Source organism: Molossus molossus, unplaced genomic scaffold (assembly GCF_014108415.1).
Source record: "Molossus molossus isolate mMolMol1 unplaced genomic scaffold, mMolMol1.p scaffold_m16_p_1, whole genome shotgun sequence".
Lineage (NCBI taxonomy): Eukaryota > Metazoa > Chordata > Mammalia > Chiroptera > Molossidae > Molossus > Molossus molossus.
Window position 1 is genome coordinate 187,490,578 of NW_023425344.1, and position 19,415 is coordinate 187,509,992.

Below are 19,415 nucleotides of genomic sequence, written 5' to 3' on the forward strand. Positions count from 1 at the left end.
CCCACTCGGCCCCATTTGGGGTTGGGGATAAACCGCAACTGAGGTACATGCCCTTGGCTGGAATCGAACCAGGGACTCTTTGGTTCGCGGGCTGACTAACCACTGAGCCAAACCGGCCAGAGCTATTTTATAAACTTTAAAAAAAAAATAGTTTATTGACTTTTAGAGAGAAAGGACGGGAGAAGAAAGAAACATCAATGTGAGAGCACAACATCGATCAGCTGCCTCCTGCATGCTTCCCACCGTGGATGGAGCCCTGACTGGGAATCAAGCTAGCAACCTTTGGTGCATAGGACGATGCCCAACCAACTGAGTCACACCAGCCAAGGCCATAGATTTTTTTTTTTTTTATTAATTCTCTTTTCACTTTAATTTTTTTTTTTGCTAAAAACGAACACAAACACACATATTAGCCTAGGCCTACACAGAGTCAGAATCATCAATATTACTGCCTTCTACTTCCACATCGTCCCACTAGAGTCTTTAGATAGTCACATGCAGGAAGCTGTCAACTATGACGACAATGTCTTCTGGAGCACCTCCTGAAGGACCTGCCTCAGCCTCTTCTTGAGGAGGGGTCACTCTTTTCAGAAATATGTCTGGTGGTTTGCTTGGTGTGTTAATTTTTTTTCATCATAGACAACATAAACAAGTACAGAACAAAAATGGAGAAATGATCATAAATATAATGGATATTTAAAAAGAAAAATGTTATAAACTATATCTTTATAAATTTGAAGACCTAGTCTAAATAGATACATTTTTGAAAACAAATAAAATAAAGAACTCTTGAATAGATGACTAATCATATTTGAAAGGTTGAATAATCACTGGGAATATTAAAATAGTAACTTAAAAATCTATTTCTAAGAAATCAAATGAAACAACTTCAGTTCAAACATTACAAGTTCTTCCAGATAACAGATTATCTTCATATTATGCATACTGTTCTAAAAAACAGAAATAGAGTGAAAGGTCCCTACTTGTTCTTTGATGTAATCTAACCTTGATAATTAAACTGATTAAAGGTAGCCCAAGAAGAGAAAATTATAGGTCAGTTTCACTTAAGAACATAGATGGAAAAACCTCCAAATAAAATGTTGGCTAATAAATCTCACATTGTATTGAAAAAGAATATATAATCATCAGTGTGAGTTAATTCTAGAAGGTAGGAATGAGTTAACTTTAGAAGACCTATAAGTATAATTCACTACATGAATAAACAAAAAGAGAAAAATCACATGTTCATCTTACTAGGTCCAGAAACATTTGATAAGGCTCAAAACCTATTTATGATAAAAATAAATAAATAAATAAACCCATGCACCTCTTAGAACAGAAATAGGAAACTTGCTCTGGCTGGCGTTTTTCAGTGGTTACAGCCTCAGCCTGTGCACCAAAAGGTTTCAGATTTGATTCCCAGTCAAGGGCACAGACCTGGGTTGCAGGTTCATCCCTGGCCCTGGTCAGGGCAAATGCAGGAGGCAACCAATTGATGTGTTTCTCTCACATTGTATGTTTTTGCCTCCTTTGTCAAATATTAATTGACCATAGCAATGTGGGTTTATTTGGGGCTCTCTATTCTATTCCATTGATCTGTATGTCTGTTTTTATGCCAGTATCATGCTGTTTTGATTACTATACTTGTAGTATAGTTAGGTAACAGGTAGGGTGATTCCTCCAACTTTATTTTTCTCTCTTAATATTGCTGTGGCTGCTTGGGGTGTTTTGTGGTTCCATTTATTGGTTTGGATTATTTGTTCTAGTTCTGTGAAACACATTATTGGTATCTTGCTAGGAATTGCACTGAATCTATAAATTGCTTTGGATAGTATGGACATTTTAATGATGTTAATTCTTCCTATCCATGAACAAGGTATATGCTTCCACTTATTTGTATCCTCTTCAATTTCTTTCTTCAGTGTCTTATAATTTTCTGAGTAGAGGTCTTTCACATCCTTGGTTACATTTATTCCCAGGTTGTTGTTTTTAGTGCAATTGTAACTGGGGCTGTTTTTTTGTTTCCCTTTCTGATAGTTCATTATTGGTGTATAAAAATGCAATTGATTTCAGAATACTTACATCTTCCTACTTTACTGAATTCATTTATCAGTTCTAGTTTTTTTGGTGGCTTCTTTAGAGTTCTCAATATACTGTATCGTGTCATCTTCAAATAATGATAGTTTTACTTCTAATTTGGATGCCTTTTGTTTCTTCTTTTTCTGACTGCTGTGGCTAGGACTTCCAGTACTATGTTGAATAAGTGGTAAAAGTGGACCTCCCTGTCTTATTCCTGATCTTCAGGTAAACACTTGCAGTTTTTGCCCATTGAGTATGATGTTGGGTGTGGGTTTGTCAACATACAAAATTCCCATTTTGCTGAGAGGTGTTTTTATTTTTTAAATAAAAAATGGGTGCTAGATTTTATCAAATGGTTTTTCTGCATATATTGATATGATGATGTGGTTTTTATCCTTTTTTTTAATGTGGTGTAACATGTTTATTGATTTGCAGATATTGTACCAACCTTGCATCTCTGAAATAAATCCCATTTGATCATGGTGTATGGTCCTTTTCACTGTATTGTTGGATCTGGTTTGCTAATATTTTGTTGAGTATTTAGCATCTAAGTTCATCAGGTATATTGGCCTATAATTTTCTTTCTTTGTGAAATCATACACAATTGGTCCAAGGCCACCTGTTACTACTTGAGCCAAATTAAGCAGAGACAGGGTTGAATCATATATGAGCATTTATTCTAATAATGCTGGCAGTATGTAGAGAACAGCAGGCCATCCTATAAATTCTGCTCTAACCTCTTCTATTAGTTGGCTGATTATATAAAGATACATAGGAAAGGGGCTGCGTGCAAGGGGGAAACGGGGCAGGGTAAGGGCTACAGGGTCAGTGGTCCATGTGTCTCCTTCCAGGATCTTGAAGTCTGATATCAGGTAGTTAATTTTCTATGATGCTAAAACAGCTCTGCCCACTCCTGGGGCTGGAGAATGGTCAGCATTCCTGAAGCAAACTCCTGGAGGGGGCAGGATCCAGGCATAGCAATCCAAGTCAAAGTGTGTCCTGTCCTTTGTTTGTTCTCAAAATATATTTTCTTTTCTGAGTAATAGACCCATCTGGGCTCTAAGGCATCTTGTTTTTTTATACCCATTTTCCTTCTTGCAACACATCCTCCAGTTTCCCAAAGTTTGTAAGAAACCTCTTATTTATAGTTAGTAAGGTGATTAATCATTAAACAACTGTGGTCCTATTCTTATTACGTGCCCTTTCCCTTATTGTTTGTAGTGTCTTTTTGTTAAAAACTTTTTAAACCCTGGCCGGTTTGGCTCAGTGGTTGGACCATTGGCCTGTGGACCAGAGAGTCTTGGGTTTGGTTCCTGCTAGGGGCATGTATGAAAAACAAAACAAAATAAACAAACAAAAAACAACTTTTTAAAAATTGACTTTAGAGAGAGGAGGGGAGAGAGAAACATCAACGTGAGAAACCCACAACCTGGGTATGTGCCCTGACCGGGAATTGAACCTGATACCTTTTGGTGGAGGGGACAGCACTGCAACCTATTGAGCCACATGGCAAGGGCTTTTTAGTGGCTTTATCTTGTTATGAAATTAGGATAATGCTGGCCTCAAAAATAATGATGGGAGGCTTCCCTCCCCTCGACTTTTTTGGAATAGTTTGAAGAGAGGTGTTAGCTCTTCTTGGAATACTTGGTAAAATTCACATTGAGGCCATCCGGTCCAGGACTTCTGTTTGTTGGGAGTTTTTAAATTACTGCTTCAGTTTCACTAGTTGTAATCTGTCTGTCCAGATTCTCTGATTCTTCCTGATTCACTTTTGGAAGACTGTGTTTCTAGGAATTTATCCATTTCTTCCAGATTGCCCAATTTGTTGGCATACAGTTGTTTGTAATATTTTCTTACAATTCTTTGTATTTCTTTGGTGTCAGTTGTTACTTCTCTTTAATTTCTGATTTTATTTGGTTCCTTTTTTTTTTTTCTCTGTGAAAGAGAGAGAGAAACATTGATTTGTTCCATTTATACATACATTGGTTGATTCTTGTCTGTGCCCTGACTGGGCATTGAACCCACAATCTTGGTATATCAGGACAATACTCTTACCAACTGAGCTACCCGACCAGGGCCTCTCTGTTTTTTTTTGATGAGTCTAATTAAAGGTTTGTTTGACAGCTTGGCTGGTGTGTCTCAGTGGTTGAGTGTTGACCCATGCACCAAGAGGCTGCCGGTTCAATTCCTGGTCTGGGCACATGCCCAGATTGTGGGCCAAATCCCCAGAGGGGGGGATGCAGAAGGCAGCCAATTGATGTTCTCTTTCATCGATGTTTCCATCTCTCTCCTCCTCTCCTTTCCTCCCTCTCTAAAATCAATAAAGAAAATAAATGAATGAATAAATAAATAAATAAATAAAGGTTTGACAGCTTTTGTAGAAATATAAAAAAGTTAGGTAAAGCCATGGATATTATGCAACTTTATAGTAATGGATATCAAAGACAAATTTTTAAGTTAAATGCCTATATAATGTTGGAAAGGGAAAAATGGATTTTAACATATTTTATAGGAAGTGACACTTTGTAGAGGCTGTTTTTTTAATTTATTAATGTCCAGTTAAGGTCTACTGTTTCAAAATTTTCTGTTATCCTGCTTAACATTCAGAAAATATAAAAATTTTCAGTTTATGATGAGAAATGGACAGTGACTGTTTAAAGAAGGTCCTCACACTCCAGTAGAAGAGCTGGAACATCCCCTCTCCAACAACATGTTCATGAGTATCTCAAAAGACTTGTATCTTGTTAAATCCTAGGGCTCTTCTCTGCCCTCAGCTTAACCTCTTAGCAGCATTCAGTTGATCACTGTTTTAAATAACTAGCTTCTGTGATACTAGTCTTTTCAAGCTTTGTAGTTTACTTGTTTCTTTTGCTGGTTCTTTTTTTTTTTTTTTGCTAAAAATATGCATTCCCAGTCTTCCCATTTTATGTAGTGATACCACTCTATCAGCTCAGTAAGAAACCATCCTTGTCTCCTTTACAACCCTCTATTCCAATTCATAAGCAAATCCTGTTGACCTATCACAATTCTGTGCACTTCTCCCCAAAACTAGTCTAAAAGCCTCTATCATTTCTCATCCAGACCTCTGCAAAGGGCTCTTGCTGGTCTCTCCCTGGTTACACTACTGTCCCATATAATTATTTCTCCACACAATATTCAGAATCATCCTTTAAAATTGTTTATCAGACTTTAAATTTCCAGTGGCATCACACTCATTGTATTTAGAATAAAAATCTCAACTATGCCCTGGCCGGTTTGGCTCAGCAGTTGGAGTGTCAGCCCGCAGACCAAAGAGTTGCGGGTTTGATTCCAGTCAAGGGTACGTACCTCGGTTGCGGTTTGATCCTGGTCCTGGTTGGGGTTGTGCAGGAGGCAACCAATTGATGTGTCTCTCCCACACTGTTGTTTCTCTCTCTCCCACTCTATCTGAAAGTCAATGGAAAAATATCCTTGGGTGAGGATAAAAAAATCTCAACTGATTATCTCAAACTATAAACTATCCATGACCTGGTCCCTGGCCACCTCTGATCTTATTTAACATCACTCTATCTTGCTTGAATTTGATATACCCATCTCGTTTCACAGACTTAAACTCTGCCTGGACTGCTCTGCCCCTAGATTTGCATGGGCAGCTTTTTGTTCATTTACATGTGAAATCAACTTTCACATCCTCAAAGATGCCTCCCCCACCTTCATTTATTGCTTGCTAGATTGTTCTCTATCAAATTATTTTATTCATCTGCTTCTCCCATAGAATTATGCTCTCTGAGGTCAGAAATAATTTGTTTCTTATGGTATCCTTCAACCTTAGCTCATGGTAGGCAAACAATAAGTATCTGTTAAACAGCCTGGCCAGTGTGGCTCTGTGGACTGAGCGTTGTCCCATGGACTGAGAGGTCCCGGTTCAATTCCCAGTCAGGGCACATGCCCGGCGTTGCAGACTCGATCCCCAGTGGGGGGCATGCAGGAGGAAGCCGATTGATGTTTCTCTCTCACATCATTGTTTCTCTCTCTCTTCCTCTCTAAAAAATTCAATAAAAACATATTTATTCTCTTAAAAATCTGTTAAACAAACATTTTTATATACATAATACATTCATGGGTGGTTTCTGAGATATCGCAGCCCTTACAGGGTTCATTTTAAAGCACCATTTCTTCCTCCACTTCTTTTCTTGGCTTAATTTCCTGCTTAGCAGTGTTTTATACTGGAGTAATTTCTGAGAGATTTGTTTGCCACAATGAACTGTTCTAGGACAGATCATTAAACGGGGTTTACAATCTCCATGAATCCAACTACTCTATGAATGCTTCAAGGCAGAAGATAATCTTAAAAGTGAACAATATTTAAACCTTGATTTTCAACCCAAATGAACAAAATGTTCAGTACTGTTTTCTGAGAAACATTTTAAAAACATTCAAAAGCTATTTTACTTAAGCAAACATTATTAAATTACTTGATCAAATATATAAAGTATAGTTTAAAGCCACTGTGCTGGCCTTGTGCTAACTGAAATTAGTATTTACACAGTAAATATTTAAGAGGTAGATTACATAATTTTTACTACTGATAATGTGTACTTCCAGTAAAAATCCTTAAGTACCTAAGTCTTAAAGCATCTTGTGATCCATCCTGTACAGATCAGTCGATTCTCAAGTAGTAACTTGTGGGACTTCCAATTTCAAGTGGACAGACATCCTGCTACCTTCCTGGTCACCTGCTCTTTACCAACTAGTGTGAAATCAAGGAATTTGTCATATTTAATACCAGTAAGCTAGTATTTTTCTTAAGAGATAAAGAAAATTGAGAAAACTCATAATGCAACTATGTAATAAGTTGTGAAATAAAACAATTTTGTATTTTCTATTGCTCTATTTCTTGGTTGACAAAAAAAAATCTTTTAAAACAAAAATTAGATATTTAACACAGCATTAATATGCTACTAAAACAGTAACTAAGCATGTGAAAACTTTTGACAACTTCATGGGATTAAAACTTCAAGATAACGCTTTAAATCTGTCAACTCATATAGGATGAATAATGTCCAACAAACCAAGCATCCTTTATCAATTGACTTAAAGATGTCCTTTTTCAGAATTTAAAAAAAAAAATTCAACTTAATTCCTTGATTATTATGTAAATTTAAAATGTCTTCCTCATGAAACCGAGTCATAACACAGAAGTTATTGGTACACCGGAACTTCTTTTCATGGCATATGCCTGAGTCAGAAATGAGATATTAATAAAGACTGAAAAAAGTTGTGGTGGACTGGGTAGTGAAATTTTGACATTAAAAACTTTTTTTTTCCAATTACAGTTTACTTTCAATAGTATTTTGTATTGGTTTCAGGTGTTAGGTAGTGAATTTTGTACTCACACAAGTATACATGTGTGTGCACACAACATAACACTGGCTTGAAAGCACTGGATTAAAATTTACAATCCTGACCAATAGGAAACAAATTTGGTTGCCAATAGTAAGATAAGTATTTAAGAAATAATTTTTTGACTACCACAAGGTTTAAGGCATAGTTGGCATCTACCTTTAATGTCATACGATTTTATGGCATAAGATTGATTTTTAATTATTCCAGCAGGCTTTTAAAACTTTTTTCTTGGTGCATGGGTCGATGCTCAACCACTGAGCCACACTGGTTGGGCTCCAGCAGGTTATTAAATCTTCAAATGGCATTACTAGTCTAACTTGCCTTGAAATTCCAAAAATTAAACCCTTTCAAATTTTAGTGATTCAAAGAAAAGCATACTTAAAATTTTTGAACTGGCTAATCTATGCCATAAGAGTACACATTAGCTAGAAGATACATGGCAAAATTTAATAATCTTGAGTTAAATAGAACCTTTGACATGCTTACATTATAAAAGCTGGAGAGTAGGGATATGGACACCTAATACAAAAACAAGTAAAACCTCAAAAAAAAAAAAAAAGAGAAAAACTTTGATTTTGGTCAAAGACCTTGAACTTCAAGTCCTGAGACCCAATATCATCATCTCTTGTTCTAAGGACCTAGATAGTATTATTTAACACTTTAAAACAAAATAATTGAAGGCCAAATTAAATTAGATTGAGATCAAAAGGCTAATAAAAAGATAGACAAAATAAATCTAATCAAACCCAAAAGTACTTTACTATGATAATGACTACTAGCTACAATTTGTGAAATACATAGATCAAAAGAAAAAAAAAAGTCAATTTCTTATGTCAGTTTTATCTCCCAAAAAACTGAAGAGGCCAATTCCTTTATTTTTTGTTACATATCTCAGTTCAAAATGTTTATCTTCTTCAAGATGTATAAATCCCACATAAAGAATAAAACTATTTTTCAGAGAGAGGAAAAGAGAGAAAGATTGAATCGATTGGCTGCCTCCTGCAAGTCCCCTACTGGGGATCAGGACCGCAACCAGGCATGTGCCCTGAACTGGGACCTCTCAGTCCATGGGATGATGCTCAGTCCACTAAGCCACACTGGCCAGGCAACAACTCCTATCTTTACTAGAGTTCTGTGTGCTCAAGTTTCACTTCAAAGACCTAAATCAAATAAAAACTCAGGTTTATTTAAAATAGTACTAAAATTACATCTGTAATACTTTCAACAATAAAGATACATTTATAATAAAAAAATACTAAAATATTATTTTTAAAAAAGCAGCCTTGGTAAATAAATGGTTAGAGTATCTCTGAGTCCCTTAAAAAGGTAAGAGGAATCCATTAGGCAAATACCTTTTTATCCTATGGAATAAACTGACCAAATTCTGTCCCAACATAATCTGCTTCATATGCTGATTAGAAACCCTCAAACTCATTACTACTCCAAAACAAGTGTATTTATCTGTGTTTACTGAAGAATCATAAAGATTGATTAAAAAAAAAAGTTAAAGTTTTTTTTTTTTACCGTTATGGGTATTTTAAATATCAAGAATAGCTGTTTTTCAGTCTGTGACAAACCGATGTCTTATTATAATAACACAGAGTACTATACTGCCTATTTAAAACAGGCTTCATGAAAACTATAACCCTCAATGTGAAATCAGATACTTAGTATCTTGAAAGCAATACTTATTACATACACAGTCACCATTCTAAAAAAATGTTATGCTACATTCAGATGTGGAGAAAAAATTGTAATCAACAATTTAAAAATTAACGTAAGAGCTGGAATGAGTAATGGAAATCCAGCTGTTGTAGCAGGTAGTGTGTATGTGTGGCAGCTAAAACTTGCTGTACAGTAAATTTACCTAGGTTTGGGGGTAAAAAGAAAAAGATAAGCACATTACAATCATGTAAACTACTTGTTACTCGTTTTCACAAAAGAGACTTAACCAGCAATTTAAATGCTAAAAATTTGCCATTTCTTTTTTCTCTTCAATTTAGTTATATTTGATAAGCATTTTCTAAGATTTCAGTTCTACAAGATTTGATGCACAAAAATGATAGATAACTTTTAAAGGGAAAAGTAATATTAAGTTACCCAGATTGTTAAGATATCTCAAAAACCTGTGTTCTAGAACAAATGTTGCCCATGACTGGGAAAAAAAGAAAAACAAAACAAAACATCAAGCTTGTATCTAGGGAATATTGAACAAAGCCTATGTGATACATACAATTAAACTGAAGATTTTGATATAACTTGGGATACTGTTGTACATTTTGCCCAGAATATCAAGTGCATGCTTTTCCTCTAGAAATAGGAAAATGCACTACTAGACATAGCCAAGATATCACAGGGGGACTGGGCACTGTAAGAGTTAGAAAGTAAAGGTTAAATCAGATCACTCAAATCTTTTGAATTCTAATTCCATCACCTCAGAGTTAAATAGGGCTTTCCCCCCCAGAGTGATCACATACATATGTGAATACAGGCACAGAAACTTGTCATTTTTATTTGGGTAACAAAGGGTCTCCAAATTATACTGAAAAATCCTAATTATTATCATTCCTGCAAAAAAAAAAATTTAGCACACTTTTCACGAATTTATGTAAAAGAGAAGAAAATACACATAATTTTATATCTTAAACTTTTTTATTCCCTACCAGACATTAATTTTGTCTTGTTTTCTTTGTTTTCTACAATTTCCAACTTGTACCTGTATTTAATACTGCTTTAATCTGCTGAAGACATTAACTGATTGCTTTCCTAAATCTAAGGATTATATAGTTTTAGTATAAATATATATCACATATTTTCGTAAAATTTTGACAAAACCAAATAAGCATGCCTTGTTTTAAGTCCATGCTCCTTCCACTGTTTATAAAATCTGATTTAATGATCAAAAATTCTTGGTTGTCATTCTTCAGTTACAACAAACAGTCTTCCTTCTGAACTGCCACTCACTCTTTTTACATAATAACAAGCAATAGAAAAACCAAAGAAATTATCTTAATCTTAGTTCTTCCTTTTGACACTATAAAATAATGTGAACTTTTTTTTTTAATAAAACAAATACATCCAAAACTCAATACATTCAAATGACCTGTGCCTCCTTTAAGGGAATCACCTTGGAAGGCCACAGTTCATTCTCTTAACTATACTACCACTGCTCAAAATACCTTGAAAACTCTTTTGGGATTGCCTCCAAAGCCAGCTGCATACTTTCTACGATTACCTCAAAGACTGATTTAATTTTTGGAAACTATAAAGTTATTCGGTGTCAAATAATGGTTAACTATATAAGACAATGAAGCTTGGTAGTACCTTTTTTTTTAAAAAAAAACAACAACAACGTGTAATCATAAAGTTAATAGTTTTTGTGACTTAAATTAGCTATGAAAGCAATTCTAAAAGAGCAAAATCTGAGATTTTGAGCAATGGTAAACTGTTGGAATTAGGAAATAATTTTCCAGTATGATCACTATGCAGGGTAACATTCATTTAGCTGTCTATGTTCTGGCATATTTGTTTAAAGTGAACATTCTGAGAGTTAGAATTTATTCTTTTAAAAAGAAATATCATTCTTAAAAAAAAAAAGAATTTTATTCCTTTAAAGCATCACTGTTAAAGTAAGTACTATGAAAGTGTTCGGTTAGAAACTAGTTCTACTTACTTTATCAATAAAGACTTATTTTAAAAACGTGAAAGCAAATAACTAACTTATTTGCTCCCAGGCTTTTTAAAATTAACTGAAATTTCTAAGGTACTAAAAATCAAAACAAAAAGCCCAAGTGTAATAAAAACACATCAAGAACCAAACTACAATTTCTGAGCTGCACTGTTTATTTTGCTGCTTGAAACCTAAGTGACAGTATGCCACTGTAATGATGGGGTTTCATCTAAACCTTTACTACACTGCAGGTACAGAAATATACGGACACATTTTTGGAGAATTGACATTTTGCAAAATGCAGCAAACATTTTAATTTATACATGAGAAAAGGAAGTGTTCAAAAGGGTATGCATTTCAAGTTATTGCAGGTTATTTGTGAGAGAATTTCTGTAGGTAAAACATGTTTAAATTTAACCAACAGTAGCGTGTCAGTGTATTTAAAATCATGACAAAAATCTTCTCTCTGGTCATGTTGCCCATGACAAATTACTATGATGTTGTATGTTTAGGGCAAGATGTCAATACAGCATAAATCCCATGGCATTTTGGTTTTCTTCTGGAGATTAAAGCTGTTTTCTTGGGATAAATGCAGCAGCAAAACACAAACCAGTTGATCAAAAAAAGCACTTCTGCCATAACGCCAATAATTTTCAGGACACATCAACCGACAGTAGTTTTGCCATTCCCAGTTCTTTTAAGAATTACATCTCTGCACTGTTGCCTTAAGTATGTCTGTAAAAGCTTGTTCTCTGTTAAGCCAGTTTACTGACTACAGCCTGGTTGAGAGAATTTAGTTGGTTGGTCCATTTATCTAGTGCAGTATATCGGGCACCACCTCTCTTCTGATGATCCAGTTCAAGGAGTTGGTTGACTTGATCAATTCGGCCATGAATAGTGCTGGAAATAAATAAAAGAAGACACATCTGCAATCTGTTTTCATTAAGCATATCTTCTAGACTAATATTTCATAAATATTCACAATATCAATAAATGCCCAAAACAAAACAAACAAACCCACCCCCCAAACCCCAAACCATAAAACACCCACGCTGCCTACATTATAAAATAATTAAGTTCAGGATTAATTATAACATTCATTACCTTATTTAAACTCTAGACAGAAACCAGATTTCAGCTACCTGTCATCAATTTCACTGAAAGAATCAACAGGTGTAGACTTACCCATTTCATCAAGAGCAAATGTAACTTGTGAAGCTTTAAAAAACATACTGCTTTTAAAAAAGATAATTTCAAAACTACTATATACCACACCTTATACATAAAAAATACTACTCATTAAATAATTCTCTAGCTGTATATGGGTCATATACTGAATGAAGAATCCTTCTGAAAGAACTTAAACTTTTTCAGAGATCATGTGCTTTATATCCTCATTCATTTATTAAAAAACCATCACACATATCTCCTTTTAACAGGAAGTCATAGCCAAAGAGTGCTTTTTATGAAAAGTCGAGAATTCACCTGCTACCACATTTGCCATCATTATTCAAACTTCGTAGTCCTAAACATTTTGTGATAAAAAGTAGCCAAATACTTACTTATCCAATATGCACTGCACCAGCAAGCTCTCCACATCAGCTACATCTATGTTTAACTCCTAAGAGAAAAGACTCATTATAATTCTGATTAACTTTTAAAAAAAGTCATGATTTTATATAAACAATTACTCTGATTTTAAATTCATTTCCACTACTTTTAAAGAACAATTAGTGAAGAGAAAATTTATAACAAATTTCATTATCACTTCAAAATATTTCTGAGAATACAGGTATGATGAAATTTAACTTTGTAACTTTAAAGTGCATCTTACCATAATTTTATATGGTTGGGGTTAACCCTTTATCAATTATATTTTTAGCCACTACCCTCTCTTCTGTAATTTTTTCTGAGGCTGAAAGAATCTTTAAAAGGAAATTTAATGATCCTTATTTCTCTTTTCTGTTAACTCAATTTATACCAAGAAAACACAGAACAACTCACATTAAAAGTAAAGCTTTTACGTTATGCTGTAGTTAAGAAATGCAAATGTTACCAAGTTAGAATTACTAGTGTAAATGGAAACAGGTATACTGAATTTATAACTACAAATTATAAATATTAAAATCCATTAATATAAATACCTTAGAAATAAAAGGAATATGTATTCTTGTGTAAGGCTTAATTAATTTTATAAGCACTTGTGTTCTGATGTTTCGCAAAAGCTCTGAAAGAAAAGACAAAAATTAAGATAGTACATTTGCATTTAATAGTTTGTATATCTTTAGAAATCATCATGTACTTCTAAATCATATTAACTATATCACTTATCTTCTCAAAATACATTCGTCTGTCTGGCAAAGACATAAGGTATTTGGATCTAAAAATATTTGGGTGCAACAGATGCACAGTATGAATAGAGGCTTTCCCACAACTTTCTGTCCACACCTCCCTGATTTTGCTCATGTGTGACACTACCTAATACACCCCCTGCCTTCTCAATAATGCTCCACTGCTCATCACTTCCTCTATGGTTAACAGCTTTCAAGAAGCCGATTGACACCAGGCAAGTTCCTTGATAGTGCTTTCTCATAAAACTCAAAAGTATTACACTTTATACAATGATTTTACAATTTTCCCCAGTTTCTTCATGTGGAAGTGTCTTAAAAAAAAAAAATAGATTGGTCCTTGCTGGTTTGGCTCAGTAGTCAGAGTGTGCATCAGTGAACCAAAGGGCCGTGGGTTCGATTCCGATCAAGGGCACGTACCTGGGTTGCAGGTTCCGATCCCTGACCCTGGTTGGGGTCGTGTGGGAAGCAATCAATCGATGTCTCTCTCTTACATTGGTGTTCCTCTCTCCTTTCCCTCCCTCCCTTCTACCCTCTCTAAAAAAACAATGGAAAAATATCTTCAGGTAGCAATTAAAAAACAAAACAAAACAACAAAAATAAACAGACCGAAGTTCATGCATAAGGCTTCTACATTTTTCTATATCCACAAAGTACAGTACCAACCTAGATTCATATAAGAACTTAAAAAATGTCTGTTGAGTGAAAGGAGAATGGAAGGTAGGAAACAAAAAACATTACTTAAAAATGATCCTTTGGATTTTACTGATGCCATCTGAAATTTTAAGGTATTTAAATAAGTTGTTCCAAATGGTCATTTAAAAACCCTCAAACAGCTCCATAACAGGTGAAAACACTAGAGGTATAAAAGCAGCCTCAGAACAAAGGAATGATTTTTTTTTTGTGTGAATCCAACAGAACTTATTAAAAATCTCATACACTTACTGTTACAGTGTTAGCCTACCTTTCAAAGTAAATGCATTTCAGCATTATCTATAGTGGGCAATTTTCAAAACGTTGTTACTTGTCAAAAATAAATCCTAAAAATTAACTTTGAACCTAAGCATCAATAAGAAACATGCAACAACATTTAAATTAGAATAAAAAGGTACAAGAGACAGCCAATACTGTCCATTCTTATATGAAATGGACATCGTATAAGAACTTCAATATGTCAACCGTAAGAAACTGGCTAATGATTTCTTTAAAATGCCTTTATAATTTTAGGGAGTATTCTATTCCATGACAACATTTAGACACATTTCTACACTTTGCAATAAACAGAAGACAAACATCTTAATTTTACTTAGCTCCATTAAGAGGCACTGTTAGTGACAAAGAAAGTAAGAGAATTCAGGTAACTAAAAGAATATACCTTCAATGTGTTCCCTTATAAAAGGATCGTCCATGATGTTGCTGTGATTTGTTTTCAGAATTTTTTCAAATTCAGTGATATCATTATTCTGATAGGCACTAACAGAAAAAGAAAGGTACATATTTTGTCAAACATGAAGTCATGAATTAAATCAGATAACCCAAAGAGCCTGTCTCTCAATTTTTATATGCACAAACCTAAATTGTATTATAATTTCTGTCATGGGAATCAAGGTTAAACACACACACACCCTTCTGCAAATAAAATGAATTTCCTTTTTAATGCTTTGTTTTATAAAAGAAAGATTAAATAAATCTTTAGGGGTTATATATTTATATATAGCTAATTTAAATCTTATCAAAATCTTGGTGTTAGTAGGAACTGACAACAGTTCAATGACTGTTTAATGTCTGATGCTGTCCAAATGAATTGTATGTTTAATCCCTAAGAAGCCAAGTTTTGTGTACACTACAGTGTGGAGGAGTTTGGCCTTGTCTTTCAGATCGACAGTATATCTTCTCTGAAGCTTATTCAGAAATGCAGCTTCCTAATTTTTTTCTTCTAGAAAGCTACCAGCATCTGCCAAAACTTTTCAAAGGGAGTATTTGATTCCTAATTCTTTAGCTGAAAATTTCACTGAGCTATACAGCAGAAAATTATTTCAGGGTGGATCATTAGTGCCAAAAAGGAAACACACAAAGTACAGACTGATGGACCCTGCTGCAGAAGGCCAAAGGCTGATTTGTTTTCATGATTCTCTGAGGTATCTAGTATCTAGTCCTAAAATAATTCTGTAAGGCACTATGGGGATTACTAAAGGTGCTGAGAAGGAAGAGGCCAACCTTCTGGATATGGCACCACTGTCTGCTTTATATGTAAGACATATCATCAGCCATTCTGCACGCCCTCTGCTGTGCTTCCATCTGATGGGTCGCAATGTAACTTCATGTTAGGGGCAGGTGATTCAAGTGCTTCAACAGGAATTATTTTCCTCTAGTCTGCTGGCAACTGACTAGGAAGATAAAATTAGGAAGCATTACTTTCTTACCTACTCCAAATATATTATTTTAAATACTACAGGAGGATATATTCAAGTAGTGAAAATACTTGCACACACATACAAATATTTTTTCTTCTCATTCTTATAAAAAATTAATTTTTTAAAATTACAAATGTTCTTTTCCCATTGACAACCCCCTCCACACCCACCCCCTTCACCACACAGACTGTTGTCTGTGTCCATTGGTTGTGCATATATGCATGTAAGTTCTTTGGTTCATCTCTTCCCACCCCTGACTCTCCATCCATCCAAGGTTTGTCAGTCTGTTCCCTACTTCCATGACTCTGGATCTATTTTGTTCATCAGTCCACTTTGTTCATTATACTCCACAAATAAGTGAGATCATGCACACATACATATTTTAACTGACAGATCCTTCCACTATTTAAGTTGCTTTTAAAAAATCTTATACAAAATGTAGGACACCACAGGCAACTTGTTTTGGTCAAAATTTACCATTAAAATAAGTTTCTAAGTTCCAATATAGAGGCTTCTTCACTGAAGTAAGTTGTAAGATATAGTAAATACATAAATAAAGCTATTGTTTTGTCGAGGTCTGATAAATCAGTTCCTTAATGCATTTTAATGTATTTAACAAATTTAATTTAGATAAAATATCAAGGCCAATATTTCTTTAAGAGTTTTAAAAGTATGAACTATTGCTTTAGCAACTGAACTTTATAAACAATTTTTAACAAGTATTATGAAGTTAGTTAATCTCTAACTAAATCACCTCTTAATGTGGCCAAATGTAGATGAAATAAACTATTTGAAATAAAGATGGAAAAATTTCCTTTTATAACTAAAATCAACTTAATTCAACAAATATTTATTAAAATAGACTAAAGAAATAAATAAACTGATTTTTTAAAATGTTACAACTTAGGGTTTTTACCGCCTAACCATTCTTAGTTACCTTAAAATGAAGTCATTATTTTTACAGCTAAAATTAAGGTTTCCTTAAAAAAGAAAACCTAGTACTTATAAAAATCACAGCCAAGTAAAAACAAAGTAAATGAGAACATTTTACATGAGAATTTAAACTATATCATGAAATAGCCATTTTTTTTCAATTACATAAAATTACATGTAGGTGACTGAATTTATAGTCTAAAAGCACTTCCTGCCTTATGTCCCTGACTTCATTCATCATGCCTTTGTAAACTCAGCTGTACACTCTAAAACAACCAACTTGAAGAAACCCAGTAAGCTTCTCCTACTTTTCTACAAAGAAAGCCCATTAAAGTTTGGGCTCCAACCATTCCGGGCACAGAGGAAAATAATTCTTGCTCACTGATTTCTTTGGCAAAACCAGGTCTTTTTTTGTAGACTTTTTGCTTGGTTTAATCTTTTATAATTTTATTTAATATTATGGCAGGTTTTCCAGTTGCTAAACATCCTTAGTCATCTCTCTCTCCATTGAGGCTATCAATAAATCCTTGGGTATCTTACCAGTATGACTCCTCTGTTTCTCACCTCAGAAAATCATCTGAGGTAAACTTTTTTAAAATGATTTTTTTATCTTGTTAATTGAGAATACACTGTAAAGTCTTATTGAAAATTCTCGATTTATGTGGACCAATTCATAATTTCATTTTGAATTAACGCAGGTAGAAACAGCAAACATTGAGAAACTGTTTTAAAACATCTACAATCAGTTTCCTACTGAAAAACAGCGCACACACATACAGGTGAAAAAGCAGCATAATTTATAAAATATCATGCCTAACAGAACAGCATAATAAATGACTTCAGAAGATAAAAATTTCACAAGAGTAATTGTTGAGAATTAACTAAATGCTAAAAAGTTCTCTCCTCTCTCTCCCCTTTATTCACTTCTTTAAATTTATCTTAAGCAAAATATAAACTCTTACCTTACTAAATTCGTCATTGCGAGAATTTCTGGATCATTTTTGTACGGTTTGGCCTAAATATAGTAAAAAAAAAATTAACTACACATACAAAGTTTATTTCCATGACAGACAACTGACAGAAATGAACACACATACCTCCTGTGAGTCAAATGGATTTATTCCCGATTTCATTAGCATATTTGCTAAGACCAAATATTTTAAGCAAGTGGTTCTTCTTGGACTTCCTGATTCATCATAATTCTTGAAGGCTTCAAAAAAATCAGTGTGTGCCTTTTCAAATTCACCTTCTCTCAAGTGCATTTTACCACCACATTCTGCAAAGAATAAAACAGGAGAAAAGAGGACATTTTTAGTGTCATAACAAGACTGACCACTTTATAAAAATAAAATAAAAACCATTTCAATGGCTTCCAGTCTTTTAATTCTATAACATGAATAGTACTAGCCGTAGGGTACACACTTTACACCCTATAAAGAGCAAGCTCTAGCCCTGGCCAGTGTGCTCTGTGGTTAGAGCGTCAGCCCTTGCACCAAAGGGTCTTGGGTTCGATTCCCGGTCAAGGGTACGTACCTAGCTTGCAGGTTCTGGCCCTGGTCAGGGAGTGTGCAGGAAGACAACCAATCGCTGTGTCTCTCTCACATTGATGTTTCTCTCTTTCTCTCAAGCAACATTCACAAAATGCATATGAGGATTAACAAAAAAAAAAAAACAAAAAAAAATTTTTTTTTTTATCCTCACCCGAGGACATTTTTCTATTTTTTGTTCAGATAGAGTGGGAGGGAGAGAGAGGAAGAGAGGGAGAGAGAGAAACATCGATGTGAAAGGGACACATTGAGTGGCTGCCACCCACATGACCAACCAGGGCCGGGGACAAACTACAACCGAGGTATGTGCCCTTAGCGGGAACTGAACCCTGGTCTCTCTGGACCGCAGGCCGATGCTCTAACCACTGAGCCAAACCGGCCAGGGCAAAAAAAAAATTCTTAAATAAAATACAATAATGAATAAATAAAAAGTAAGCTCTTCATTAAACATCAGCCAAACAAGCATTTGCAAGTCTTTGTTCTCAACTGAAGGAGAAAGTAATTTTATATACATCATTATAATTCTAGAATAGAACTTATGATAAATTTTCTATTAATATATTCACTGATACAAATTTTAAAAGACAAAAATTAATCCTAATTTTTTTCTAAGACTACATCATTTCATTGACTTCACTACTTTGCCAAGTACTTTCACTCAAAGAGAAACGACCAGAGTCATTTAGTTATAGGCAATGGCGCCTTGGTATTTCCCATGACACTGCCTACCCTCTCCAAACCAAACTTGCCTCTGATGACTCCCATGATCAGTGGATGAGGGATGGCAGACTTGATGTGAAGTGACTGTTCATAGAGTGCTTTAAGTTTTTTGTTATTTTTCTGTGCTGTGTACATTTGAATTTCCAAAGCATATATTTCTAATAACTGTGTACCCTTTTTCAGGTCATCTTCTCCATCATCAGTCTAGGAAAGCAAATAATAAACTTTAGTCAAGACAGAATTTAGAGTCAGCCTCGTACTTTTTATTTGAATTGGCCTAAAACCTTACATTTATAAGTTTCTAATTTTGTGCAAGAAT

General features: G+C 34.4%; 1 protein-coding gene across 3 annotated transcripts in view; it reads right to left on the minus strand.

Annotated features, from left to right (window-relative positions):
- Positions 1 to 9,919: 9,919 nt before the first annotated feature.
- COPS2 (COP9 signalosome subunit 2) overlaps positions 9,920 to 19,415 on the minus strand; it is a 32,060-nt gene continuing 22,564 nt past the window's right edge. Inside the window, exons 8-14 of one of the 3 annotated variants that reach the window (XM_036255483.1) lie at positions 19,126 to 19,300; positions 17,927 to 18,105; positions 17,792 to 17,844; positions 14,858 to 14,955; positions 13,279 to 13,361; positions 12,697 to 12,755; positions 9,920 to 12,034 (exon numbers count right to left, since the gene is read on the minus strand). In XM_036255483.1, coding sequence (XP_036111376.1) covers positions 11,890 to 12,034; positions 12,697 to 12,755; positions 13,279 to 13,361; positions 14,858 to 14,955; positions 17,792 to 17,844; positions 17,927 to 18,105; positions 19,126 to 19,300 — 792 coding nt within the window. In that variant the 3' untranslated portion in view covers positions 9,920 to 11,889. The remainder of the gene's footprint in view (positions 12,035 to 12,696; positions 12,756 to 13,278; positions 13,362 to 14,857; positions 14,956 to 17,791; positions 17,845 to 17,926; positions 18,106 to 19,125; positions 19,301 to 19,415) is intronic. The other 2 variants (XM_036255477.1, XM_036255466.1) reach the window with 2 other exon arrangements.